At 47.6% G+C, this 27,443-nt stretch overlaps 1 protein-coding gene across 2 annotated transcripts in view; it reads left to right on the top strand.

The window, feature by feature from the left end:
• The window catches only part of WWP1 (WW domain containing E3 ubiquitin protein ligase 1), a 1,173,512-nt gene that overhangs the window by 206,692 nt on the left and 939,377 nt on the right, over nucleotides 1-27,443 (top strand). For both annotated transcript variants that reach the window (XM_078687073.1, XM_078687072.1), the window contains exon 7: nucleotides 23,834-24,012. In XM_078687073.1, coding sequence (XP_078543199.1) covers nucleotides 23,834-24,012 — 179 coding nt within the window. The remainder of the gene's footprint in view (nucleotides 1-23,833; nucleotides 24,013-27,443) is intronic.

The raw sequence follows: 27,443 nt of genomic DNA, 5'->3' as shown, positions 1-27,443 counted from the left end.
GTCTCTGAAGGCAGAGAGTGTCTGTACCTAGTCCAAACCAGTTCTGGTCAGTCCTGGAGCACTTTGTGTTCGAGGCATGTGGGCTGCTGAATTTATATCTATGCATAGATCGCCGCCTAGTGTTGGGTCCGGATGATTGCACATTGTTGTCCTGGAAGAGTCTTCGAAGTATCACGAGATAGGTGGCTCCTCCCCTGGACTACAGTGCGCATGGGCATCCACTCCATGCTCAGATTGGTTTTTTCCGCCATTTGGTTCGGATGTACTTTCCTAAATCCCGTTCGGATTATATATATAGGAACTTTCTCAAGGCCAAAAGGCCTTCGGGGCGTCGGTATTGTCTTTCGTTCGGTGCCTTGTATTTGTTCCAGTTCTTCGAGACGGACGTCGACGGCCGTTTGCTTTTCGACACCACAGGCCCCATCGACGATCGACGATGGAACGGAGCCCGTTCAAACTATGCCCCGTTTGCAATTCAAAATACCCTCACATCGATGTGCACCTGGTGTGCAATAAACGTCTCTCACCGGACCACGACGAGGCCAGCTGTATGGCCTGTTCTCAATTTCGATCAAAGAAAACTCTTCGCCTTCGACGCGCTGCACGACAGTCGGCGCGGGAGTCAGCGCCCGACCCAGAAAACATCTTCCGAGCTGACGACGAAGAGCGCGTAGAAGAGGAGGATCCTGATCGACAGTCTGATCCCGCGTCGGGGCGAGAATCCAACTACGATGAGGACGAAGAAGAATTCTACATCCTTGATGAAGACATCGTCGAGGTAGGAGACGACGCACAACCCATCGGAGCCGTCGATGACAACTCAGGCGATGAGCCGGGCCCAACCGCAGTAGCGGGACCCGGTAAAAACACTTCCACGGCTCAGGTCGAGGCATCGCTGGAAGGCCTTAGCCAAGATCTTCATCCACGTTCTATAGCCCCGCTTCCAGGCCAGGCTAAGAACATTTCCAAAGAGCCATCGGTCGATCGGCCACAATCAGTGGAAAAATCGAAACCGAAACTGGTGAAAACAGTCATCGGCTCGATGACTTCGGAACATGCCAAGCCTAAACGTATGCTCGACCCCTCGGGGTCGCAAGGGGGTGTCGACCCGAAGATCGGGGCGCCGAAGCCCGTGTCTACACTTAAGCACGTCACGCTCACATCGACGTCGGGGTCCAAAGATGGCGACTCTTCCAAAGGACGCGAGACCCAAAAAAGCATTGATCCGAAGCCTCGGAAGTCACTACTAGTGAAGGCCTTCGAGTCGAAGTCAAAACTCGGCCCACAAGAGCAGAGCAAGTTGAAGCAAAAGGGCGTACCTCCTGTGCAACAACAGCTCGAGTTGACGCAAGGCCACAAGCAACAGGCTGAACAGTCGAAGTCGGTCGGCTCAAAAACTATGCCTACCTCCAAGCAGGTCAGTCCGTCGCCGACGCTTACGGCGCCAATAAAATACGGACTGCCCCCAACGGCACGACCTAAGATGGTCCAGCTCCCAAATGGCACCGACGCATCCAAGTCATCGGTAGCCGCAACTGCTCAGCCCATGCAGGAGGACGTTCTGTTCCAGGCACCGTCCTATGATAACCAGTCGAAACTATTCATCGACTCCGATTCAGGGCGACTCACTATTTATAAAAGTTATTCCTGAAACTCCTATGGAGTCCTACAAGATACCACTCAAAAGAAAGAGAGACTCTGCCACCTCACCTACTCTTTTTGAATCCATACATTCATATGGACAAGACTATACCTATTCTCCCACACCTGCCACTGAGGATGTGGAGGAAGGGTTCAATGAGGACCAGTTTAATTATCCCATTGACACAAGCCAGGAGGAGTCCCAACCATGGATTGACCCTGTTGACCCTGATGAACCACACACCGCCCCTGACACTCAGTCCTATGCGGTCAAGACATCGCCTACTGGGGATACTGCTGCGTTTAACGCATTAATTGAGAAGGCAGCCCTTAACCATGATGTGGACATGCACACTGACCCCGTGGAGGAAGACTTTCTGTTTGATACCTTCTCTACCTCAGAAAGATCAGTAAAAACTTTGCCTACGCTCAAAGGTGTGCTCAAAAATGCTGGTGACATTTTTAAAGAGCCAACAAAGGCAAGGGTAATAAACCCCAGGATTGAGAAGAAGTACCGACCTGCACCTGTGGACCCTACGTATATCAAGGGACAGCTACCTTTGGACTCCTTGGTGGTGGCTAATACTCGGAAGAGAGCAAACTCTCAAACAAGTGGTGATGCTCCTCCACCGGACAAGGAATCCAAGATCTTGGAAGCTTCTGGCAAACGTGTGGCAGCTCAAGCGGCTAATATTTGGAGAATCTCAAATACACAAGCCCTATTAGCAAGATATGATCGGGCTCACTACGACACGCTAGAGCAGCTACTGCAACACCTGCCTGATGCTTATAAGGAGTGGGCGGAAATGCTCATACAAGAGGGGAAGTTAATCTCAAACGCATCTATTAAATGTGCGTTAGATGCAGCTGACACAGCGGCTAGGGCCATCAACACTAGTGTAATGCTCAGGAGGCATGCCTGGCTCCGCATCTCTGGGTTCAAGTCAGAGATCCAAACAACTCTGCTTAATCAGCCAGTTAACCCTGACTTTCTATTTGGTCCTGAGGTAGACACCACCCTAGAAAAAATTAAAAAAGACACAAACTGCCAAATCCATGGGAGCTCTACAGTCACAGCAGTTCAGGGGTGGTTCCTTTCGTCGCTCCGAAAGCAGGGGAGCGTCTAGAGGACAAACGTCGCAACAAACCCAATACAGCAAAGGAGGCACACAAACCACCTATAACAAAAACAATAGAGGTGAATACCGTGGGAACAGTACCAAAGGCAGAGGACGAGGAAATAACAATGCCAGAACCTCCGCCACTAATAAACAGTGACGTCTTGTCACTGCCCCAGACCATATTACACCGGTCGGGGGAAGACTTCAGCAGTTCCTGCCAGTCTGGGAAGGCATTACCACAGACAGGTGGGTGAGACAACTTATGCAACACGGTTATTGTCCAGAACTAACCTCCACTCCACCCAACATACCCCCAAGGCAACGTCCTATGTCCGCAGAGCACATGCACTTATTGCAACAAGAAGTCATATCCATGCTGCAAAAAGGGGCCATAGAACTCGTGCCTTTAGAACAACAGGGTACAGGGGTGTACTCACTGTACTTCTTAATCCCAAAAAAGGACGGGTCGCTCAGGCCCATTCTAGACCTCAGACCCCTGAACGAATACATCCTGTCAGAACACTTTCACATGCTCACTTTGCAGCAAGTTCTACCATTGCTCAGTCAGGGAGATTTCCTAGCAACACTAGATCTGAAGGATGCATATTTCCACATTCCCGTTCACCCCTGTCACAGGAAATACCTCCGGTTCACCATCAACAACCAGCATTACCAGTTCAAAGTCCTGCCTTTCGGGGTCACTACTGCCCCCAGAGTGTTTACCAAGTGCTTAGCGACAGTAGCTGCACACCTTCGGAGACAACACATCCATGTCTATCCATATCTGGACGACTGGCTTATCCAAGCAAAGTCGGCCCAGCAATGTGCCAGCCACATGTCCCGCACAATTCACCTCCTACACAGTCTAGGATTTTCCCTAAATTACCAAAAATCCCATCTACAACCCGCACCTGTCCAACAGTACTTGGGCGCAGAAATTAACACTCTGACAGCAACAGCACGGCCAAACTCAGCAAGAGTCAACAGCATGCAGTTGCTCATTCAAAAATTCAGGCCCCTACACTCACTCCCAGCGCAAGGGTTCATGCAACTAATAGGCATGATGGCCACCTGTATCTTTATAGTCCCACACGCGAGGCTGCACATGCGTCCGCGTCAGGAGTGCTTGGCGCAACAGTGGAACCAGGCTCGTGGACAGTTGAAAGACCTAGTGTTGGTGACCGGTCGTGCATACAACTCTCTGCATTGGTGGAACACACAAAACCTATGCAGGGGACGACCGTTCCAGGAGCCTGTACCACAGATAGTGCTGACTGCGGACGCATCTCTCCAGGGCTGGGGTGCGCATGTCCTCCAGTACACTGTGCAGGGCCTATGGACAACACAGCAGCAAAAGATGCACATCAACCTACTAGAACTGATGGCAATCTTCATGGCAATGAAGGCATTCAAGTTGAATTTGTGCAACAAAGTCGTGCTGATCCAGACGGACAACATGACTGCAATGTATTCCATCCAGAAACAGGGAGGGACACACTCTCCACAATTGTCACACCTAGCACAGTGCATGTGGAAGTGGGCCATTCAAAGGAACATGTTCCTCATGGCGGAACACCTCCCGGGCAAGGACAACCAGATAGCGGACCTGCTCAGCAGACACAGCCATCAAATGCACGAGTGGGAGATCCATCCCTCAGTGGTACAACCGTATTTCCAGCAGTGGGGTCATCCAGAGATAGACCTATTCACCACACAAGAAAACGCAAAATGCCACACCTTCGACGCCAGGTTCCCACACCCGCAGTCTCAGGGAAATGCGATATGGATGAACTGGTCGAACAGATTTGCGTACGCTTTTCCTCCGGCACCGCTCATACCGCTGGTAGCGCGCAAACTGAGGCAGCACTCCATGACCTTCATCCTGGTTGCTCCAACGTAGGCAAGGCAAGCATGGTACACCACGTTCCTAGAACTTTCAGTGGTGCCCCACCAGCGACTACGGCTCACACCCAGTCTCCTCACTCAGAACCATGGAGACATTCAGCACCCAGATCCGCAACAGTTGAGCCTTGCAATATGGCTCCTGAGGTCATAGAGTTTGGCTACCTGGACCTGCCCCCTGACTGTATGGCCATCATCATGGAGGCTAGGTGGCCTACAACCAGGGCGTGCTATGCGGCAAAATGGAAGCGTTTTGTCATCTATTGTTCCAATAATAACATAAATCCGCTAGATGCATCAACGCAAAACATCATATGCTACTTATTGCACCTATACAGATGCAATCTGGCATATAGTTCCATCAGGATACATTTAGCAGCAATGGCAGCTTATCTTCAAAACAGACAGCACCTTTCCCTTTTCAAAGTGCCAGCCATTAAAGCTTTTATGGAGGGACTCAAAAGGGTAATTCCTCCAAGACACCCGCCTTCGCCTGTCTGCAATCTAAACATAGTTCTCACCAGACTCATGGGTCCACCATTTGAACCTCTTCACTCTTGTGAGATACAATTCCTGACATGGAAAGTGGCTTTTCTGGTCGCGATCACATCGCTAAGACGGGTTAGTGAGCTGCAAGCCCTCACTATTCAGGAGCCTTTCATTCAGATTCATGCTAATAGGGTGGTGCTGCGTACCAACCCTAAATTTATGCCTAAGGTAGTGTCACAGTTCCACATTAACCAAACTATTGAGCTGCCAGTATTCTTCCCAAATCCTGATTCAGTGGCAGAGAGAGCACTACACACACTAGATGTTAAGAGGGCTCCACTGTATTACATAGACAGAACTAAAGATTTCAGACAAACTAAGCAACTGTTTGTTGCCTTCTCTCCACAGCACAAAGGCAACCCAATTTCAAAATCAGGTATAGCCAGATGGATTGTTCAGTGCATCCACATCTGTTATCAAAAGGTTAAACACACATTAACAGTTCCCCCACAAGTGCATTCCACATGCAAGTTAGGGGCATCCATGGCTTTCCTAGGTAACATTCCTCTAGAGGATATATGCAGAGCAGCCACATGGACCACTATACACACATTCACCAAACACTACTGCGTGGATGTACACTCCAAACAGCAAGCTGCTGTAGGTCAGACTGTTCTCAGAACTCTTTTTCAGACTGCTGCAGCTGGCACGGGCAACCGCCGCTAAGGAGGGTACTACTATTTATTCTATGCATAGATATAAATTCAGCAGCCCACATGCCTCGAACGGAATATGCTACTTACCAGTATGCATCTGTTCTTGGCATGTAGGGCTGCTGACATTTATATCGCCCGCCCTCCTCCCCGGTGCCTTTCGCAGCTGTAGCACTCAGAATTATTCTCAAGCATGGTCATCACTTACTGCATCATACTCCATCTCTGCCACAATGGCGAAAAACAATCTGAGCATGGAGTGGATGCCCATGCGCACTATAGTCCAGGGGAGGAGCCACCTATCTCGTGATACTTCGAAGACTCTTCCAGGACAACAATGTGCAATCATCCGGACCCAACACTAGGCGGCGATCTATGCATAGATATAAATGTCAGCAGCCCTACATGCCAAGAACAGATGCATACTGGTAAGTAGCATATTCCTTACAGGACTGCTTTTCCTTTGACAGTGTGGGCCAGGGTCATTAGACACACCACGGTGGTGGAGCCAGCATTGTGGAAGGCAGGCACAGCCCTATTCTGGTCCCATGTGCTCCCCTGCTACCACTCTACATGCAGATGGGTCTATTCAGCCCTGTGCTGGCTCACCCTGTCCTGGAGCCCCCCCAGCTCTGTCCCTCACAAACCAGTCCAGGAATACACAACCTAGCAGAGGCATGCTTGGATAGTTAGGCAAGAAAATACCTACTTTCTAAAAGTGGTATTTTCAAACACAGAATGTTAAAAACCAACTTCACTAAAATATGTATTTTATCATTATGAGTTCAGGTGTACCAAACTCGAAATTCCACCTAGTTCCCTGAGTCAGTCAGGATTATAACATGTTATAATCAAACTGCCCATTCTGGCCTATGGGGAAAAGGTAGCCTTGCAATAGTGAAAAACAAAATTGTTATTGTTATTGTTAATATAATTTTATATCGCGCCTAATCACCTGCAGGTCTCTAAGCGCTAGGAAAGATGGCAACAGACAATAACATAACAGTGTGGAAGCAGAGACCGAAGCTGGATTATACTATGCTCAAACTTCTACTGAACAGTAGCGTTTTTAAGCTCTTTCTGAATTGTAACAGATTTCCTTCCCCGCGCAGCATCCCAGGCAGGCTGTTCCATAGCTGGGGAACTAACACTGAAAAGGCTCTCCCTCCCTTCGTCGCTAGCCTGTAGCGAGGACAGGTCAATAGCTGGGCGTCTGAGGACCGGAGTGTTCTCATAGGACAATACAGCTGTAGGCGATCTTTAATGTAGGCTGGGGCCTTACCATAGATTGCCTTATGGGCTGTACATAAGCTCTTGAATTCCACTCTTTCTTTAATTGGAAGCCAGTGCAGGCTTTGTAATAGGGGGGTAGCTTTAGACCTCCTCGGGAGTCTAAAGATCAGCCGGGCAGCGTCATTCATTAAGACCTGAAGCCTACTGGCAAGCGTTTTGGGTAAGCCGAGGTAAAGGGCATTACTGTATTATTGTCACTCTCTGCTGTATTTTAAAAAACAAAACGCTCTTGCTCACCTGTCTGAAAGCGCTGCTGCTACGCGCTAAGTCAGACCCCCCACATTCAGGGAAACGCCATCACCGCCAGTGCGCCAAAGGCGTAGCCACGCCCACTGCGAGGCCACGCCCACCGACCCTCTACTTAAACGCTTGAAAGCGCAACGATCTTCACTCTTTGGAACCCCTCTGAGGCGGAAAGCCGGAGGTTTTGTTAACTAATCTGTTTTTATTATTGTCACTCTCTGCTGTATTTTAAAAAACAAAACGCTCTTGCTCACCTGTCTGAAAGCGCTGCTGCTACGCGCTAAGTCAGACCCCCCACATTCAGGGAAACGCCATCACCGCCAGTGCGCCAAAGGCGTAGCCACGCCCACTGCGAGGCCACGCCCACCGACCCTCTACTTAAACGCTTGAAAGCGCAACGATCTTCACTCTTTGGAACCCCTCTGAGGCGGAAAGCCGGAGGTTTTGTTAACTAATCTGTTTTTATTATTGTCACTCTCTGCTGTATTTTAAAAAACAAAACGCTCTTGCTCACCTGTCTGAAAGCGCTGCTGCTACGCGCTAAGTCAGACCCCCCACATTCAGGGAAACGCCATCACCGCCAGTGCGCCAAAGGCGTAGCCACGCCCACTGCGAGGCCACGCCCATAACATCTACTACAAATGTGTCGACCCCCCCAGCGCAGCGGACGAGCGCAGCGGGAGCGCCGTTTGCGCGCCGAAGGCGCGCCTAAGGCAAGCCCGTCTGCGCCCGTCCGCGGCAGACCGGGGCCTGGGGCCACGACCCCTGGTCATTTTCACACATATTCCACTTCCTCACTGTTGTCACTTAGGCCCACTGACAGCGCCGGACCCGCCCCACCCGCTGTTGCTCTTAAGCGTGCCGCTACTTACGGCATCTTGAAACCCGAATTCTCTCTAGGCAAGACAACTAAGCCTAGGTCCTATGCACCTCATTCCACTCCCGAAGACTCTGAGGTCATTTTCAAATGCCTATATCTTAACACTAGATCCATGGTTAAACACCATTTGGATATTTTTCTCTTGCTCCAGGCCGAACAACCAGATTTTTTGTTTCTTTCTGAGACTTGGCTTACTGAGGACTCCCTACCCGATATTCTAGCGGCAGTGCCCTCTAATTACTACATTCTACATGTCGACAGACCTGCCGGTAAAAGAGGTGGGGGGGTTGCTGCGATCATTCGCAGCACCCATAAAGTCTCCTCTTTACCATCCCTCGACTTATCAGAAACAGACAACCTGATTTTTAAAAAGGACACTAATACTGGATCATTACTTCTTATCCTTGTATATCGCCCCCCTCAAAAAATGCCCTCTTTTTCGGCTTCCCTAGCAGAACAAATTGCTCCTCTGATAATTGCTTATAACAAAATTGTGTTGCTAGGAGATTTTAATCTGTGGCTGGACTCTGCCGACTCTGACTCTCAGGCTGCTATGCTGAAAGAAACCCTCCTCGATATGAATCTTTCCCAACATATTCACCTTCCCACTCATGAAAAAGGGCATAGCCTAGACCAAATCTGGTCTCAAAACATTCCCTTGGCTATTAAGTCCATCATGCCCTGTGTTTGGTCGGATCATTATCTGATCAACTTTACTATGACCATCGTGAGAAATAAAAATCCCCTGCCCATGCCAGGAGGAAAAACCAGAAGGTGGAAGAACGTTGATGTCCCCGCTCTTATTGGCTCACTTACTTCCTCCCTTCCTCCGTTTGATCAGGACATTGAAAAGATGGAAGAGGCTTTCTCAGGGTGGCTTCTCCAGGCTGCGGACGCTCACGCCCCCTGTACCTGCTTTCCTCGCTCCCGCCCCAATGACGCCCATAGGTGGTTTACACCCCTTCTGAAAACTCACAAACTTGAAGTCCATCAATTGGAGCGAAAATGGCGCATAGCCTATTCAGAACAGGACAGGGCTAATTACTGCAAGGCTCGCAAAAACTATCAAAAGCTGATTTTAAAACACAAAACTGACTATTTCTCGGAAAAAATTCTTAAAGCTCAGAACCAATCTAAAGAACTGTTCAGCATTGTGGAAGACCTTAGCACCAGTGACAGAACCTCCCTCCCGACAGTACCCACTCAGCAACTTTGCAATTCTTTAAACTCTTTTTTCTTTGACAAAATCTGTACCATTAAACAAAACATTCCCACCACTCAGCCTCCCCTTTTATTTTCAGACATCTTTTATAACCCTGTCACCCTGGACTCCTACCCCCCCATTGAAAACACCAACTTATCTAAACTTCTCTCTAAGATCAAATCCGGCTCCCCTGATGACATCTGCCCCCCTTACATCCTGAAAGAAGTAGGTACCAGCATCCCTGGGGGTCTACTTCCCATGCTGAATGGTTCACTTGCTCAGGGTAAAGTTCCAAACAACTTTAAAAAACCCCTCCTTATTCCACTCATAAAAAAGGCAGGAGCCAATCCACTAGACCCACTCAATTACAGGCCCATATCTCTGTTGCCATACTGCGCCAAACTTCTGGAGTCTCATGTATGCGACAGCATCTCCACATTCCTTGAAAAATCGGAATATCTTGCACCTAATCAGGCCGGTTTCCGTCCTTGCCATTCTACGGAGGCGGTCATCCTCTCGGTGCAGAACACCCTGAGGCGGAATGCGGATGAAGGGATCCATCAGGCTCTGGTGCTTTTAGACCTCTCTGCTGCCTTCGACACGGTCGACTATACCATCTTGGTCGACCGTGTCGAACAGGCAGGTCTCAGGGGCCCTGCACTGAGCTGGATCCGTTCATTTATCACTGACCGAACTCAATCGGTCAGACTAGGCCCCTTCACGGCCCCTACCATATCTACCATCTGTGGAGTACCCCAAGGCTCTTCGCTGTCTCCCCTGCTTTTTAATCTGTATCTGCGTCCACTTTTGTACTCCCTCAGGCACGCTAAGGTCACCATTTTCAATTACGCCGATGATTTGCAGCTCATCTTTCCTTTAAACACCAAGGACTCTGTGGTAGAACTCCAAAACACCATGTCCCACATTCTGAGTTGGATGAGCTGCAATCATCTGAAACTTAACCCAGGCAAGACCGAACTGGTCTTGCCAGGACAGAGCACCCTCAGCTGGAACCCCAGTTTCTGGCCTTCATGCATGGGCACCCCCCCATCCAAATCATCCTCGGTCAAGAGCCTCGGCATTTTCATTAGTGAGGACCTCTCTCTGAAAAAACCAGTTGGAGCTGTTGTTTCCTCCAGTTTTTTTCAGTTAAAGAAAATAATAAAAATTGCCCGCTTCTTCTCCCAAACTGCCCTCACTCAGATTGTCATTTCCCTGGTTTTGTCCAGATTGGACTTTTCCAACAGTCTATACCTTGGGCTCCAAACTGGAGAGCTTAAACGCCTCCAGCTGGTTCAAAACCAGGCAGCCAGACTCCTCCTGAACATTCCTAGAAGGCAATCAGTCAGACCTGGCTTGAAACAGCTGCATTGGCTCCCGGTTGAGCAACGCGTGGCCTTCAAAGCTGGGTGTATCCTTTTAAAATCTTTACACGATATTGGTCCCATTTTCATTAGAGACCTATTTAAAAAATATAGCCCCCCTCGTAACCTCCGGTCTGCTCACAAAGCCCTTCTGACTATCCCTCCGTACAAGAAAAAGCGTCTCGGAGGCAGCTGCTTCGACCACCTTGCCGCTGTCCTCTGGAACTCTTTTCCTCTTCACCTGAAACTTAGTGATAACATCCTCAGCTTCAGACATTCTCTGAAGACCTGGCTCTTCTGTCAGGCGCATCACTAAGCTGCCTTACCTCCGATGGCTACGCCTGTTCCTTATTATAGCGCCATGAAGCCTCCGGGCGTACGAGCGCTCAACAAATACCAAATAACATTAACATTAACATTAACATTACCATAATCAATTCTGGAGATGATGGTGGCAGCCACTATTGATCGCATCATAGGCTGTGAGAGGATAGGAGATAGCTTCCGCAGTTGCCGAATGATGTTAGTACAACTGCCCACAACCGACGAGATCTGAGGGGCCATTGACAGATCACCATCCAGCTTGATCCCCAGGCTTTTTACAAAATTGGCTGTAATTCTCTATCAGGACATGCCACACACATCAGAGCATGTCCTACCTTTTACATACAGTGCACCCTGCCCTTGGGCCTTCCTTAGGGGTGACTAATATGTAGAAAAGGGAAGGTTTAGGGACTGGAAAGTGGGTGCACTTGCCAAGTCAACATGGCAGTACCAAACTGCACACAGGCTCTGCGATGGCCGGCCTGAGACACACTTTCCGCACTGCTCCTGTGGATGGCACAACCAGTGCTGCAAGCCCACCAGCAGTATTTGATTTACAGGCCCTGGGCACGCGCAGTGCACCGTACTAGGGTCTGAGAGTAAATCAAATAAGTCAGTCATGGAGTCACTAATCCATATATCAATTTAACATAGAAAGCATATGCACTTGAGCACTGATCAGCAGTGGTAAAGTGCCCAGAGTCATAAAGCCAACAAAAACAGGTCATAGAAAATGCCGGAGGAAGGCAAAAAGTTCAGGGATGACCCTGCAAAAAGGGCCAAGTCCACCAATGACCATGAGAAATCGGGAAGCCATCAGTCCTAGCAGGTGGAGAACTATAAGGACTTCAATCGGAGCGTCCGCTCAAAACCTCAAAATCATTAGAATGTCTCCGATCTCCTGATGAGAATGGAAGGCTCAAAGCGACTTAGTGTCCAGGAATTCTCCAGTGAGTAGGGCTTTACTTGAGACAGCAGGGTTGCTGTTCGCTGCACGTACTGCAACATCTGTGGTAAACCAGCTTTGGACAGCAGTTGTCCAGATGCAGGAACATTAAAGTGCCTGAACTTATGTCAATGGTTTGCAACCACCACCACCATCATCACCTTCTTAAACACTTGAGGTGCTGATGTTAATCCCAATGGGAGGACCGTGAATGGGTAGTGAGTAAACACTACAACATCATGCTTGCACATTCTGTGCTAGTGCCGGAGTAGTATGTGAAAACGTGTCCTGTATAATCAAGAGACACCATGCAGTGTTCTGCTTCCAGCATCAAAAGAACTTGAGCCGCGGACATATTAAACTTTTCTTTGTGGACAGTAATGTTCTTGAGCCTGAGATCTAGGATCAGACCAAGAAGTACAGAGTCGTAACTTGTTGCAGCATCAACTTCACTGCTTTCTGTAGCAGAGCTGCCTCTTCCTATAGCAGGACTCGAAGATGATGTTTCGACTGAAGGGACTGCTGATTAGAGTTGCGAGGAGGGGATATGCTAGAAATGTTGAACATCCCCTCTTTTTACAATCTGAAGAATCCATGTGTCCGATCTCCTGGCCTTCTCGCCCTATAGAACGATTACATGGTTCTCTGTGTGCTGCCATGTAATACTTAAGCAGTCCTTTTCTTACAACAGCTATAATGAATGAGTTGAGATGAGTCCAAGCATTTCTTCTGTTTTGTGCCATTCGGGAACTCTGTTTGGGATGAAACTCCCAAATGTGGCTGTGTAAGAGGTTGGTTCAGTATACAGTGCCCACCTATGGTGAGGCACTATGTACTGAGCTCAGGCAACCCTTAGTGATCGTGTTTAGGTCACTGAAGACCAGAGCACTCAAGGGATAGCTGTGGAGAGCAGCAAAGGCTTATTCAGGAGGGTGTGAAGGATTTGCATTTACCACTATGGTCAGTCAGTAAGCTTTTCACACAAGAAAGAACCACACCTGGTGAGTATAAAAATAATTCGTATTTATTAGTACACACTAGACTCTAACTTGGTATGTCTCCTAATCAGAGATATCAACTACACACAAGAAATACTTCAGAAATAGGTAAGTAGCATAGAAAACACATAGGACCCAACCAGGGTGGGGGGATGGGAAACCATATACAAAAATAGTGGAATGTGAGGTAAGTACCAAAACAGGACTAGTACCCAAGGATGAAGGACCCCAGGGGAAACACGGAACAACCCAACGTGAGTAGCCAGGGACCCCAAGATACCAGTGTGCAGAGTAGTTACACCGGGTCAAATTTCCATTGGATAATACAAGGTAAGTTGCAGTTGGAGTTTTACAGTTCTGGGACCCCTCCCAAAGCACCCGAAGGAACCACTTGGATTAAGGTAGGTTGGATAACTACCTCACCTGTGGATACCCCAGGAACCAGGATACCTACACCTGGTAGCCCAGGTACATAAGGATGAAGTGGTGCTGGAACTGTCTGTAGGCGCCAATGGATATTCGTGGAAGAACAACAGCTGCAGCGTCTCGTGGACCAGGCCAGTTGAACCAGGGCGGGATTCCAGAGGAGAAGAACCTGAAAGCAGAGGGGACAGAGTTCAAACCACCCAGAGGTGACCAGGAGGCACAGGAGCACAATACCAGCCCTTGTCAGTTCTTGCTGTAGCACGGTGAGGATGGAGCAGCAGCTATGGAGCCTACTCCCCTGTCCTTTGTTTAGTTTGGCACCAGAGCGGGAGCCAACTTGCATACTGGCCACATACAAATTATTCATTTGAATTATATATTCTAAAGTTGTAAGGAGAGTTTCCTTAAGGCTGTAAACAGGGGTAATGGGGAAGGGGAAATTGGTCCAGGTGTGGTAAGGGGTAGCGTCGACATTTCGATCCGGTTATTGGCAACCATGGGACTTTAATACCTCAGCCATGCGGATCTTCCTCAGGACAAGGGGACAGGTGAAGTGACCCTACTGAATAAAAACAAGGAACTGGCAGGGGTAATGTATTAAACCCACCTCATCAATCTTACAATGCTCAATTGGAGTCCAAAACCTGGTTACACCAATGCCTGCATACAATAATAATAATAACAGTTGTTGTCAAGGGTCCATTAAGATTGTACACTAAAAGTACACAAGGACTGGCTGTAGCAACTCACCCATGAAGTATCAAGGGCCAACTAAGGACAAATTGTGTTATTGAGTAGATATAAACCAAAATGGTAGTGCCCAAACAATCCAGGGAAAGTAATATTCAGGCCCGTATGTGTGGCAAGAGTTCGCTGAATGATACAGGCAAATCGGGGCACAGCGTAATTTATACGACTGTTCGTCATCTGCGCTGACCACTATGACCATCTCCCGGCAGGTCTTCGGCGCTGACAGCGGTGGTGCCTTCCTTCATGGAAAAGTGTCAGGCCCCTCATACTGAGGGAAGCCTAATGAATATGCACCAGTTTGGACCTGTCAAAGTGGCTCTATATATACTGGACCAAAGTAAGGTACAGTGTGTATAGAGTCCCCAGTCTCCAGAGGTATGACAGATGTTAAAGTTAGATATAACCTTACTCTCCAAAGTGGTAGCTTGGTCGAGCAGTAAGGCAGTATCAGAGGACAGTGTAAAGCATTTGTTGTACACACTCAGTCAGCAAAAGGTTTCACACACTCAAGAACTGAACTCTAGGCCAATTGTTTTACATCAAAAGATATAGTTGTTTTATTTTAGAACCAACGGGTATCAAAATATACTTTTCTCAATATGAGTGACTTTAGATAATTACTTTGCAGAAAGGCAATAGATTTTGTAAGTACAGTAGCTACAGTGGTTGCAATGGGAAACACAATTTCAAACACAATTTAACATTGAGCTTAATGGGTTTTTCTACATAAATGCAGTTGATTACTTTAAGGATTACTTTTCTAACCACAGGACTGGATCCTGGATTCAGTCCCGGGACCTAAGCTGTAAACAGTTAAGTAAAAGCGTTTTGGTTACAGTTGTGGTTTTTAAAGAATATAAATGTATTTTCAAAGTTGACACTTAAAAACTTTTCAGTGAAAACCAAGCAATGTTATCCTATGGGAGGAAATTCACGCCACAGGTGAAGTAGGTTCTCGTTACTTTTGTAAACCGGTACTGGACTCCTAAGTTCAGTACTGGGACCTCTACCTAAGACAGGTAAGCAATTATGTTTTGGTACTTGGTACGATTTTTAAAGAATATTTGTAGTTTGCAAAAATCGACACTTAGAAGAAATTTCACAGAAAAACAGTCAAAAGTTTCCTATAGAAGAAAATGCAGGTAACTGGTAAGTACAGTTAGGATTACTTTTGCGATTCAGTACTGGGCTAAGGTACAGTACTGGCTTCTACCCTGATCACAGGTGAGTAATTCGCAATTCGTTATTTGGCTGATTTTAGATGAATATTTTAAAGTTTCAAAACTCCACACAAATTTCAAGTGAAAACCAGTCAACGTTAACCTATGGAAGGAAAATGAGTTATCGGCTTTTAGGTAAGTACTCGACTGGTAGCGTTAAGGTTCTGGGCATAGACTCTGGGTCTCCCAGGGTCAAAAAGGTACAGAAGCTACACCCTCAGCAGCACAGGGGCAGCCGGGTGTTGAGAAAGTAGGCCCAATGCAATCCAATAGAGAGTAAGGGGCCTTTGGTTGGTGGCTGCAAGCAACAAGCCACGCAGCTGTGGGAGCTGAGCTCCTGGTTATTTACTCTGGGCAAGTGGGGAAGTAGAGTAGGGTAGTAGTTGCACTTCCAGCGGCACTCGGGCGGCTGGGTGCAGGGTGCTTTTGAGCCACTGGGCGCTCAATGTTATCCAATGGGAAAGTTAAAAAGTGAACAAAGGCTGCAGGCTCGGGGACGGAGATTCTTCAGGTGCGACCACCACTTCGAGAGGTAAGTTGGGATTTTGGAGAAGAGGTAGGTACCCCAAAGGAAGGCACAGGGGGCCGGGGGCACCGGGGGCTGGGGTGTCTCTTGGCGTTGGGAAATCTTACCCTCAGTGGGTTGCGGTTGGAGGGGTCCCTGGTTCTGAGGCTGCAGGCATCGTCTGGTATGTCGAGGAGGGTCTTTGGGCACTGTACCTCGGGTCACAGTCGCCGGTGGGACGTCCTCGTGGTCTTGCTTCACACAGGCACAGGCCGGGCTCGGCAGGGGCAGAGTGGGCTGGATTTGCGGTACCTGGCTGGCACCAGGGTATTGCTGGAAGGTTCAAGGCAGGCAGGTCCTCTGGGGTTTTTGAGGTTGCTGTCCGCAGGAGACGCCGAAGTTTTGCAGGAGCAGGTTCAAGGATCAACAGGCCTGTAAGGTTCTGTGACCAAGTCAGTGGGCATCGTCCTTTTGTTAGCAGCTGCACGGCAGGTCTTCTTGTTTCTTGTTCTTCGTCTTGTTGCAATCGGGATCTAAGGAAGGAAGGTTCAGGGTGTCCCTAAATACTAAATTTAGGGTCTTTACAGGCAGGGCAAGGGCAGGGACCAATGGGTTCCTACACTGGGGTGGGTACACTCCCTAGCCTGCTCCTCTCCTGTGGGAGGGGGGCAGGAGCTTAGCTGTGATTGGGCAGGGCTCCCCATCTTAAAGATGGCCGGAGCCCGCGTTGGTGCATCACCTCGCCTCTTCCACCTCAGGGGTGGAGTTGGCACAGGCTGGCACACCCCCCTTCCTGACGTAGGGTTTCCCGCCAGAGTGGGGCTCAGAACTGGTGGGGGCCAGTTGCTGAGTACAGCAAGTGGTCTGGAGAAGCTCACAAAGGCGGAATGCCTTTGAAGCTTCCCCTGCCCATCTTGGGAGAGGAGGTCTGGCACCTCGTCCCATGTGGTGCATTGTTGCAGGCCCAGGAGAGCGGGGGCTCTCCACCCAGGGGTCCATCAACAGGTCTGCTGTGTGGCAGCCTAGGCTGCCTCTCAGACAAGACGAGAATTGTAGGTTAGGTTTCAGGGGGTATCTCGAAGATGCCCTCTGTAGTGCATTTTACATTAAATCCCACACTGGCATAAGTGTTGGTTTGATGTGCTGAGAAGTTTAATATCAAACTCGTCAGTCTTCAGTGTGGCCATCATGGTGCTGTGGAGTTCGTAATGACAACCTCCCAGCACCATATACTCTTAATGGCATCACTGCTCTTACAGTGCCCAGGAATGGCCCAGGGTACTGTAGGGGCACAGGGCTCATGCACCTGTGCCCACACCACTGGCATAGCGGTGGCTGATGTATGCCAGGGCGGTGGGTTTGTGGGCACGGCACAAAGGGCTGTGTGCCATGTCGCCTCTTTGTTTAGTTTTACACTAGGACACTCAGCCTGCAAAGGCAGTGTGTGTGTGTCAGGGTACAGGGCCCCTTAAGGGTGGCACAATAAGTGCTGCAGCCCTTAGGGTTCTTCTCTGGTCACAATGCCCTGGGAACCTAGGGTACCATTTACTAGGGGGTGATATGTGGCCAGAGATGCCAATTGGATTTAGGCTTTAGTACAGTTTTTAGGGAAGGAACATAGGCCCTGGGTACCTGATTGGCAGGGACGAAGGGCACACCAAGGAAAAGTGCACCAGATATCAGGCAAAAGTGTGGGGGTGGGGTACTGCAACAGAAACTCACTTCCTTACAGGACCAGGAAAGTTTGAGCTCAGAGCTTGACCAATGGCAGCTAGCCCAGCTCACCTGACTCAAAACAAAGGCCTGCTGCTGGCTCTCGGGCACAGGGAGCAAGAAGGGGCAACATTGCAGACCTCATGCGATTCCAACCATAACTGAACTTTCTGTTATATAATTCTTGTGCCCGGGGAGCCGAGAGTTCTGTACATGGATACTCAAGAGAACCTGGACCCTCTTTTCAGTACTTTTCCTGGCTTCTTGCCGGAGCTGCTGTGACCGCTGCAGCGCTGCCTTTAGTACTGTCCAACCACGTCAGCCGCTGCTCTTATTGTTTTATTTTAACCCTGCGAGGAGACATTGACTTTGTAAGTGGACCTTTGCAGTCATTTGTGCTGAAGCACACAGCTTGTGTTCTGCACACACCGAAGTCTGTGTTGTGGTTTGGACCCACACACATGCTATTCGGAAGTTTGTGCTTCTAGTGCTTTTCATAGTATGCGCCTGCACAAGGCTATGTTGGAGTTTGTGCCATCTCCCAGGTTATTTGCTTGTGGTTAGCATTTACTCACAGATTACGTTGTGCTTTGGCACTCGACAAAGCTATGTAAGGTTATGTGGGAGCATACAGGCAGGCTGTGGCCACAAGTATGTAGTCTGTGCTTCGGTCCCATTCACAGTAGTTGTTTACACCGAGGGCTACACTCTGCAATTGCTCGGAAATGGAATACAGAGTCCCAGCAAGCCAGTTGACACACCCCTTCCATAAGAAACATTTTATACACACACGTATCAAATTCATTAATTATATTTGGTACAGGTCACACACACTGCTGCTTAGAAAGAGTTTCTGTTGAATAACGCAAACTTCGTTTCCCTCGATTTCATTTTGTGTACTTTGACCTAGCTCCTGCTCCTCCAGCCCTGTAAATTACTTCCTGACTGGACGCCTGCCCCATTTTGTTTCCCCCTGAGTTTGGCTCCTGAGTCTGCATAACCTGCAGTATTTGCCTTAGAGGTCTGGGGCCTTTCTACTTTGGGCTTGCGCTCTCGTTTGAGAGACTCGTTCACCAGTCAAAGGGACACCATGGAGGACGATGGACAGCAGAGAACTTTGTGATTTTTGAAGTTGTAGCACTGCGGGGACTAGATATACATATATATATTTGTAGCATGTTAATCTATGGTGCATTTTTTCGGCGACTTATGCTAAAGTGCCCCGTTGATTTAGCCATTCTCAATGCAACCATATAATAAGGTAGGGTGAGGCACTTGTAAATAACGAAATATGTGCTGCGATAGTTGCATACTGACCTTTGGTGATCTATTGACCCCCACCGCCAATTCCCTGAGGGCTATAAAATGGTGGTGTTCACAGTAGTGTGGAGCTTCTTTCTCTTATTTACCAAGTTACTCTTTATGATCAAATGTTGACTTTCTGCACAGTGGTTTTTCTACCAGTGGGTGAGGAGGGGGGAGCAGATGAAGGCAGTATCCTATCCCAACACTTTCCACGCTGCGATGCGCGTCCTGCATGGCTACACACTTATAATGTCGCGAAGGCGAGACCGATTACATTGAAAATGCTGTAGTATGTTGATTCTTCCCCAATGAACCTTAACAGGATCAAGCCAAGTTTTGTCCAAAATTATTAAATGTCTCCAATTTTATTTGACTCTCTGGAGCGTCCTGCATGTTTACACACTTATAAGGCCGCAACGGCGAGACCGATTGCATTGAAAATGCTGAGCTATGTTGATTCTTCCCCAATGAACCTTAACAGGATTAAGCCAAGTTTTGTCCAAAATTATTAAATGACTCCGATTTTATTTTACTCTCTGGAGTGGGATTATCTTTTAGCAGCTTTACCCAGATTTGGCCTCAGGGCCTTCTTTATTGGTATGGTCAGACTACTTTACAAGCACCCAACTATTCATGTTAAAACGGGCCATTACTTGTCTGAACCCATAGCAGTGGGTCATGGGACCCAACAGGGCTGCCCCTTACCTCCCCCTTTTTTCTCCTTAGCAATGGAACCCTTCGCTGAATATGTCCATACCCAAGTTGATGTGGGAATTCCCCTTGGGGATGACACACACACAATCTCTTTATACTCAGACAACATTCTGGTGTATGTGAGAGATCTCCACTCCATCCTTCCTTCCCTCGCTGGATCTGGCGATGTCATCATTTGCCAATGTATCTGGATTGCATGTCAACACTTTGAAGTCCTCCCTTTTGACCTTCTCCGTGACCACCCCCGACCCGGGATACTCTCTGAGCGGGGTCCCAGTGCCATGGTGTGCCAACACCTTCCACTATTTAGGCATCTGCATTTACCAGAACAAAGCCAACCTTTTGATGGCAACATCAACAGAGCCACAATCGCTATCCATTCCCAAATGACTTTTTGGAGGATTCTTCCATTAGTAGCAGAGTCGCCCTTACTAAAATGGTGATACTTCCTCGGCTCCTCTATCACTTTACAAACGTACCTCTCTACATTCACCTATTTCAACAAATTTGAAAAAACGATTAGAGATTTCATTCGGGGTGTATTCAGACACCGAGTTTCCATTAAAAAGCTTTACCTGCCTGCTGGGCAGGGTGGCCTTGCCGTTCCTAACTTTGAACATTATTTTTTGGCCGCTCGGTTGCAATAGATTGTCAGGTGGCTAGCATCCAGTCATCTCTCGGGCATGGCCACTCTAAGTACATCCAGGTCATACCTCACCCTCTTACATCCATGTGTGAATCCCAGGGGCATAGACTCACCGTTTCTCTCGGTGGACTATAAATGCTACTGTAGAAGCCTATTTATCATCCGCTCCACAAAATCGTACGCCCCCTCTATTCCTCTCTTGGGGATGCCCAGGGACCAAAAGATTAGTAAAGTGGCAGAGCTACATAAAAGGGACACCGCTGGCATTCGTGACACTGGGGTTCTCTTCCCAGACTGTACCCTCGTCCATTACACGGAGCTTGTCTCGGAAGAGGGTCTCCATCCGGTTTATTTTTTACTGCGCCTCTCTCTCATTGTAACTCTCGGTCAGATGGGGTAACCTGTCCATACAGCCTCCCATGCATGACACAATTCAATACTTACACATAATGGGCAAAGAGGGTCACCTGACTCGGTGGTTCACAGCATCTTTCCGTCAGCATGCTGCAGTCTCATTATACTCCGTAGGACTCCATCGGGAGGAAGACTTGGGACATCCCTTCTCCGATCCAGAATGGACAGCTGCCCTGGAGAGCCCCACTCGAATATCTCGCAAACAGCACCCCCGCCAAATTAAATTTTCTATCTTACATTGAGCATACCGTACCCCAGTAAAAATGTATGAGTACTTTCCCCACACAGACTCTGTTTGTTTCAGATGTCACTTAGCTGACGCAGACGTCCTCGACATGTTGTGGCACTGCCCCCTCCCCCAATGGGAACTTGATTGAGGTGGCTGCCACCCTTGCTCGCTGCACTGACCGAGTGATCCCTTTCCATTGAACGGTCTATCTCCTACTTCTATTCAGCAGGGGCAGGAAATATAGGGTCACTTCACACTTCTTGAACTTGGGCCTGGCAACCGCTAAACTTCTAATTACCAAACGATGGAGATCACTGATGGCTTCATAGACAGTAGCGTGGCATTGCTCTTTGCTGGACTGGTCAAAAGCGGAGAGCATCGCCTTATGTAAGGAAGACTTTTCGGGCATTCGCTAATTCCCCCTGGCCGACAGTTGGAAGACACAACCCCTGTAGATTCTTCCATGGGGGGAAGAGGATCGGACTGTTGTATTGTCATAATTGGGAATATTTCTCCATCCTACATACTTGGAGGTATATCTAAAGCAGATCTCTCTCTTAGCCAGCCAGCGAGCTAGCTTATACACACACTGCATTTCATATGAACGCAACACACATGCGGAGAGGTACTAGACTGGGTGCGACACAGCTGCATGTCACTAACCATTTATTCCCCCCCCCCCTCTTCCTTTAACTTTGTCCTCATTTTATTGAGCCCCACTTCCCCTATTCAAATATGTGTTATGATATTCTTGGATTATATGCATTTTCACGGACCTCATTGTGGCACTAACTCGACAATCGATAGCGGCATGTGGCCCTCAACTGTGTGTTTACTGTGTTCCTCCTTTCATAACACAATGTATGCCCAAGTGAATTTATACCGCCCACTAATATTGGGGTTGCTGGTGTGGTTATAACATGCATACTACTGTTTTACCTCTGTTGTTTATTATGAAAAATCAATAAACTGATTTACAAAAAAAATGAAATGACATAGATGCTATGAATGTGCTAGACTTAGTCCTACTCTTCGTAGAGTCAAGTCTTACATATGTTTCAGACCCTGTCACAGCCCTACTGCTCCATTTTGTGTGAGGGGTAGATCTAAGGAATGCCAGCAACATTATTGATAGTAGGCCCTCAATCTTCCGCTAGTTCTGCAACTTCAATACTGGTTTTTTTGTCCTCCAATTTACCATCTGCTTCTGGTTGGTGGGGAGGGATTCTCATTTCCTTGTCATTTCGGAGACCATTGTGATGGATCGCTAGACGCTTCAGCTTTGCACAAGATCCCCTTTCTATCTACCGTTCCAGACAGTCCACAAATTACTAATCACAACTGTGGTTCTTATATGCACCAAGGTTGGCTCATCCACATTGGTATTCCATTCTAAAAAAGTAGTTAAAAGCAAAGGTTTTCAAACTACCAACACAGAAGGATTTTCTGACCTTTCCATGGGAAGATGTACTACCCCAATCGTTAGTCTGCAATAAGCAGCATAGTTCCTGATCAAAATGTCATCATTTGAGTTTAGCAGAAAATATATTTATATCTTAAGATGCTATAATATATGCCAGATCACTGGAAAATCGAAGCACTACATTAATTGATGTCATGCATGCCATTTGTTGAACATTTGAGGGAGTTCTTATACAATACATTATGTATTTTAGACCGTGTGCTATGTTGGTATATTTACGAGTACATATAGCAGCAATTTCCATGTAGAGTAAAGGCATGGACCATAGACTTATTTTCATTAAGCTAAGTTTTCAAAACAGTTCAAGAATGGGGCTAACAGTTGCTCACTCCACACATAGTCCCAGCATCACACCAGAGCCTGAATTTGATTTTGGTAGGGCTAATAATCTCAATTTGAACCTACAGATAAATGTAAAATATCGAACATTTAAGATTGCATTTTTGAGTGACTTACTTCTCTAAGAAGAACCTACTGATACTTTTGTTATTAGTACCTTACCTTGTCTATACCTAAAGATAAGATGGTTATGAGAACTCGTAGACAGTTTGACTTGGAACTTTTGGAACAATCCGAGAACACATTGCCATAATTTGTATTTTAGTCCAACCAATAAATCTTATAGGGTTCTGCATATTCTAGATGTTAGAATGACAATTGTGTTCTACAGCATGTACTGAATTCAAGACATTAAGATGAGAATAATAAAGCAATTTTGTGTGGCACATGCATCTGATGATGCAAATCCCCCACCCCCACAACAGAATATAGCTTGGAGGTTATCATAGTGATGAAGTTGATGTGATATTGAAATGAACAGGGGTGTGTTTGATGTGCTGTACAGAGGCTGACCCAGTTCGTGCTCCATCCCGACTATGTATTCTATGTTGTCAGCATAGTATATGCACTACTATATTCGTTTTATTATGGGAATCCATTTGATGTGTTTTTGTTTTTTTAAAGGTTGGATTACGGTGCTTATTATGTTGCAAGTAGTCAAAATGTATTGTTCACTAACCTAAGTTGCAGAACAAGATTGTTTCAATGTGTTTTTAATTTTGATTGTTCGTGGTATTTAACTAAAGAGATATGTAGTTGATTGTAGAGTGTGTATGTGAATATTTAGTTTCTGTCCTAGGATTTGCGTTTTATTATGTGAAAATTGATCAAGTCAAATTCAAAGTTTTATTAAACTAATAGAAAGTAACCCATGTAAATGCAAAGTTATCCTGTATGTACTATTGACAAAAATGTTTGATCAACGGGCATTGATTTGTGTTTATAAGCAAAAACGTATTTTGTTCATTCAGATCCCCCAATGAAGCCCATAATGGGGTAAATACTGAAATACCAAGTTCTACAGCACACAATGAACCTAATAGCACACCTGTTTTGAATGGTGACCAAATACAATCTCCTCCTAGTCTTGCAGCAAGACCCAAAACACCAGCAGACAACTCGCTTACAACCCAGCCTTCAAACAGCACTGGTAAGCTATGCTATGTTAAAAGATCTACCCAATGGCATGCATGTATCATGTGACTTAGTTGTCTGTGAGTTGACTGTCATGCGACAAAACTACAAAGAATTTGGTGTGCATATGCAGCTACAGGCGATAACAGATAAAGAAATACTGTTTTATAATGTGAAACCTTTCTGTTTCTGTATGCACGTAGGTCTGTGTTTTGGAATGATGAAGTGAAGGCAAATATTAATATGTGGCTAAATGGGTGCATGACTGGCAAAATTCACTGGCGGTAGGATTGACGGTAGGATTGACTAATTCTTGCGTTCACCCATTCGCGATACAATACTCAAATCTGCCAGTTAATAGTCAGTTATAAGCCAGACCTATTGTACTTATGAGACCTGATTAGCAAGATGCTGTGGCTAAAATTAGATGGTACTGCCACTTCCCTGACAGATTTCAGAACTTCAAATGAGACCGAATTGCACTTGTCAGAAGGACTGCTATACCTATAAGCAGAACAGTACAAGCTCTTGGCTTTCCCCAGAAGCAGATCACTAACACCGTTTAGCAAAATGCCAATTATATTAAGTTAGTACTGTTAGTTCTGTCCCTGACATTCTAAAGGTATTCTATGAAGAACTATCACGGAGATCTCTGTGCAAGTCTAAAATGCTTTTTATTGGACAGTACCATATTGCTGTATATACCACTGCGCCCCAGCTGTCCTTTGCCCTTGTAAGGCTTAAAGTGCTTTCTGGGTTGTTTCAGTGCATTATTCATATAGCGCTTCTACTCCTGGTGTAGTTTTAAAGCTCTCCAATTTGTATTGGTTCCTGGATGCCTTTTAGGGTGCATGGGTATTTGTTTCTAGTTTGGCCTACGTTGAGGGAGATGCAAGTGGTTTGAATACATTTGTGATGGAATCCCTGTGCGTCTAATGTTGCTAGGTATAAATATGGGTTGTAGTGAAGTGTGTGAGAATAGATGCAGTCATTCATATAGATACCGCCTGTGAGAAGTTGGCCTGATGTGCAGTGTTCACTATTCTAGTGATCACTATATATCAGTCCAAACAACCCTTATTGATGATTGGTTGTAAGTCAACCTTATAGACCAGCTATCCTAGTAGCATGGATACGAGCAGTCTAAGGCTAAGACTCTAGAGGGCGTGTTAAGCCAGCTGTTTTACCATCACATTACCCCTTGAACACCCAGTGAAAGGACACCACACAAGTGTTATGAAAATAAACAATGTATTTATTAGAATCACAACAACCCTGTACTCTTTATGAGGACAGGGTGCTAAGCACACAACAAAACTCTTATGAAAATACTTAAGTTAGCACGTTATACACAAATGCCCGAGGGGCACGAAAAACCATATACTCTAAAAGTGGAATGCGAAATTACTAGCAGGTAAGTACAGTACTAATAGGCTTTGGAATCGCTAGGACTTGACTATAGAATCGTTAGATTACTTCTAGGAGGCCTAGGGGACTCGGGTGCAGAGTGTGCACTCTCACGCGGGATGCGGGACAAAGTCTATGGAGGCTAGTGAAGGCAAAGTTAGTGTTTACGGGCGAACCCGACCTGGTAGGGAGAAAACGACAGTGGATCCTGACCCTAGGATAGTGAGGCTATGCTGGGACACCGAAGTGCCGAAGTTACCTAGCCCAGGGGCTGCAGCTGCATAGGTCTGAAAAGACGTCGGGAATCTCGTTGCCGGACCAGGAGCCTGGAAGAAGGAAGTTGCTGGCAGGCGACCAGTGAAGAAAAGTTCGATGGATCCAAGCCTGGATCAAGGAAGAAGAAAACCTGAAAGCAGAGGGGACCAAGTTCTTGAATCACTAGCCAGTGATTAAGTGGGCACCAGGATGGCACCGGGCGAAGTCACCGCAGTCAGGTGAGTGGGCGCTGCTGGGCTCTGCAGTCTCTCGGACCAGGAGGCGTTGTCGGCGACCAGGATGGAGGTGCGAGCTGTCCCACGAAGGTTCTTGCTGTCGACGTCGCTGGACCCAGGATTGGGCAACAAGTCTTGGCAAATGCAAGGCCCACGCGGTGGACCTAAAATGGCGTCTTAGCCGGACCAGGAGGGTCCAGGGTACGTCTCTGATGGAGGGAAGCAAGGGCCAGTCTGGAGCAACCAGACTAGCAGCAGTGTTGTCGTCGGGCGTCGTTCGGAAGGCCACAAGCCAGCGGGCTAGTAGCCAAACAACGCGGTGAGCAGCTGAAAGCAGAAGGGCCCCACGCCGATCGTGGAGATGCTGGGGGGCTGCTCTTCGGTGCTGGAGCTGCTCAGGGTGGGGGCTTCTCGGACCCCAAAGCACTCACCAGGAATTTACTCGGTGGGCTTGCTGTGCAGAAGTCGTGCAGTCTTGAAGATGGCCGGTCCCTCGCGGTCTCGTCACACCCACGAATCTCAGCGTGACTGATGATGTAGGTAGAGGTCAGAGGTGCCAGGGAAGCCGGTTCTCGTCGAGCTGGGCAGTCTTGATCCGGAGGAGAGACTTGCAGCAGACCGCAGTGTTCTGAAGATGGTGCCTGCGGATGCAGGGTGACTACTCCTTAGTCACAAGGGAGAAATCTTAGGAAGAAGTCTTGAGTTCCTTTCGTGGAAAGTAGTTTCAGGATTCAAAGATGATCTAATTTGGAAGGGGGCCAGTTCCTACCTTTATCCTGTAAAAAGGGGCTGGCACGCGACTAAGTCCTGCCCTAGGGGTGGGACTAGGAGGGGGGTGGTTACACCCACTTCCTTGGCGGGCTTTTCCCCAGCACAGGGTCTGGAGTGACCCTGGAACTGGTTCCAGCCAGCCTATGCACAGTGAGCACCGGGGTGCCACGTGCAGTCACCTTCCTCTGAAGCCCTGCCTACCTACAATACACAAAACCCTGTCTGGGACGGTGCTGGCACCGCCCCTGGCAGGAAACCCTTTGTCCTTATCTCCTGCTCTGGGAGGACTCCCAGCAGCAGGAGGGCAGACTTGTGTCTCGGTGGCAGCATCCATTTTGTGGATGCTAAGGCTCTGTCTGACTTTAACCGGGGTTAGAGGTTACATACATGTCGTGTCCCTCTAGAAGGGTGGAATGCTAACCCCGTCGCCAGAATTGGCGAGGGGTTAGTATTCCAATTCGTATGACACCTTACTCGACATGTTTTGATAAAGCGATACCAGAGTTGGCATATAACCGCGAGGATTATAATGCACTTAAGAGTATATGGTATGCGATATCATGGAAACGGCTAAGGGATGGATCCCGAAAGCCGCAGACAGGCTCAGCTCATGCCAGAGCACCATCTCACACGATTCCAAGCACTCTGCCTTCAGGATTGTTAAGGCCTGCCATAGGAGTGACTGATAGGAGATCTGTGTGTCCATTTTAGGGTTAGATATAGGTATACTATATCTAAAGCAAGGGGTGAGTACACCACCTTGCCCCAGCTGTCGTGC

This window comes from Lissotriton helveticus, chromosome 4_1, assembly GCF_964261635.1.
Source record: "Lissotriton helveticus chromosome 4_1, aLisHel1.1, whole genome shotgun sequence".
In the NCBI taxonomy this organism is placed as follows: domain Eukaryota; kingdom Metazoa; phylum Chordata; class Amphibia; order Caudata; family Salamandridae; genus Lissotriton; species Lissotriton helveticus.
The sequence above is the reverse complement of the archived record's forward strand: the minus strand, read 5'-3'. Positions and strand labels throughout refer to the sequence as shown.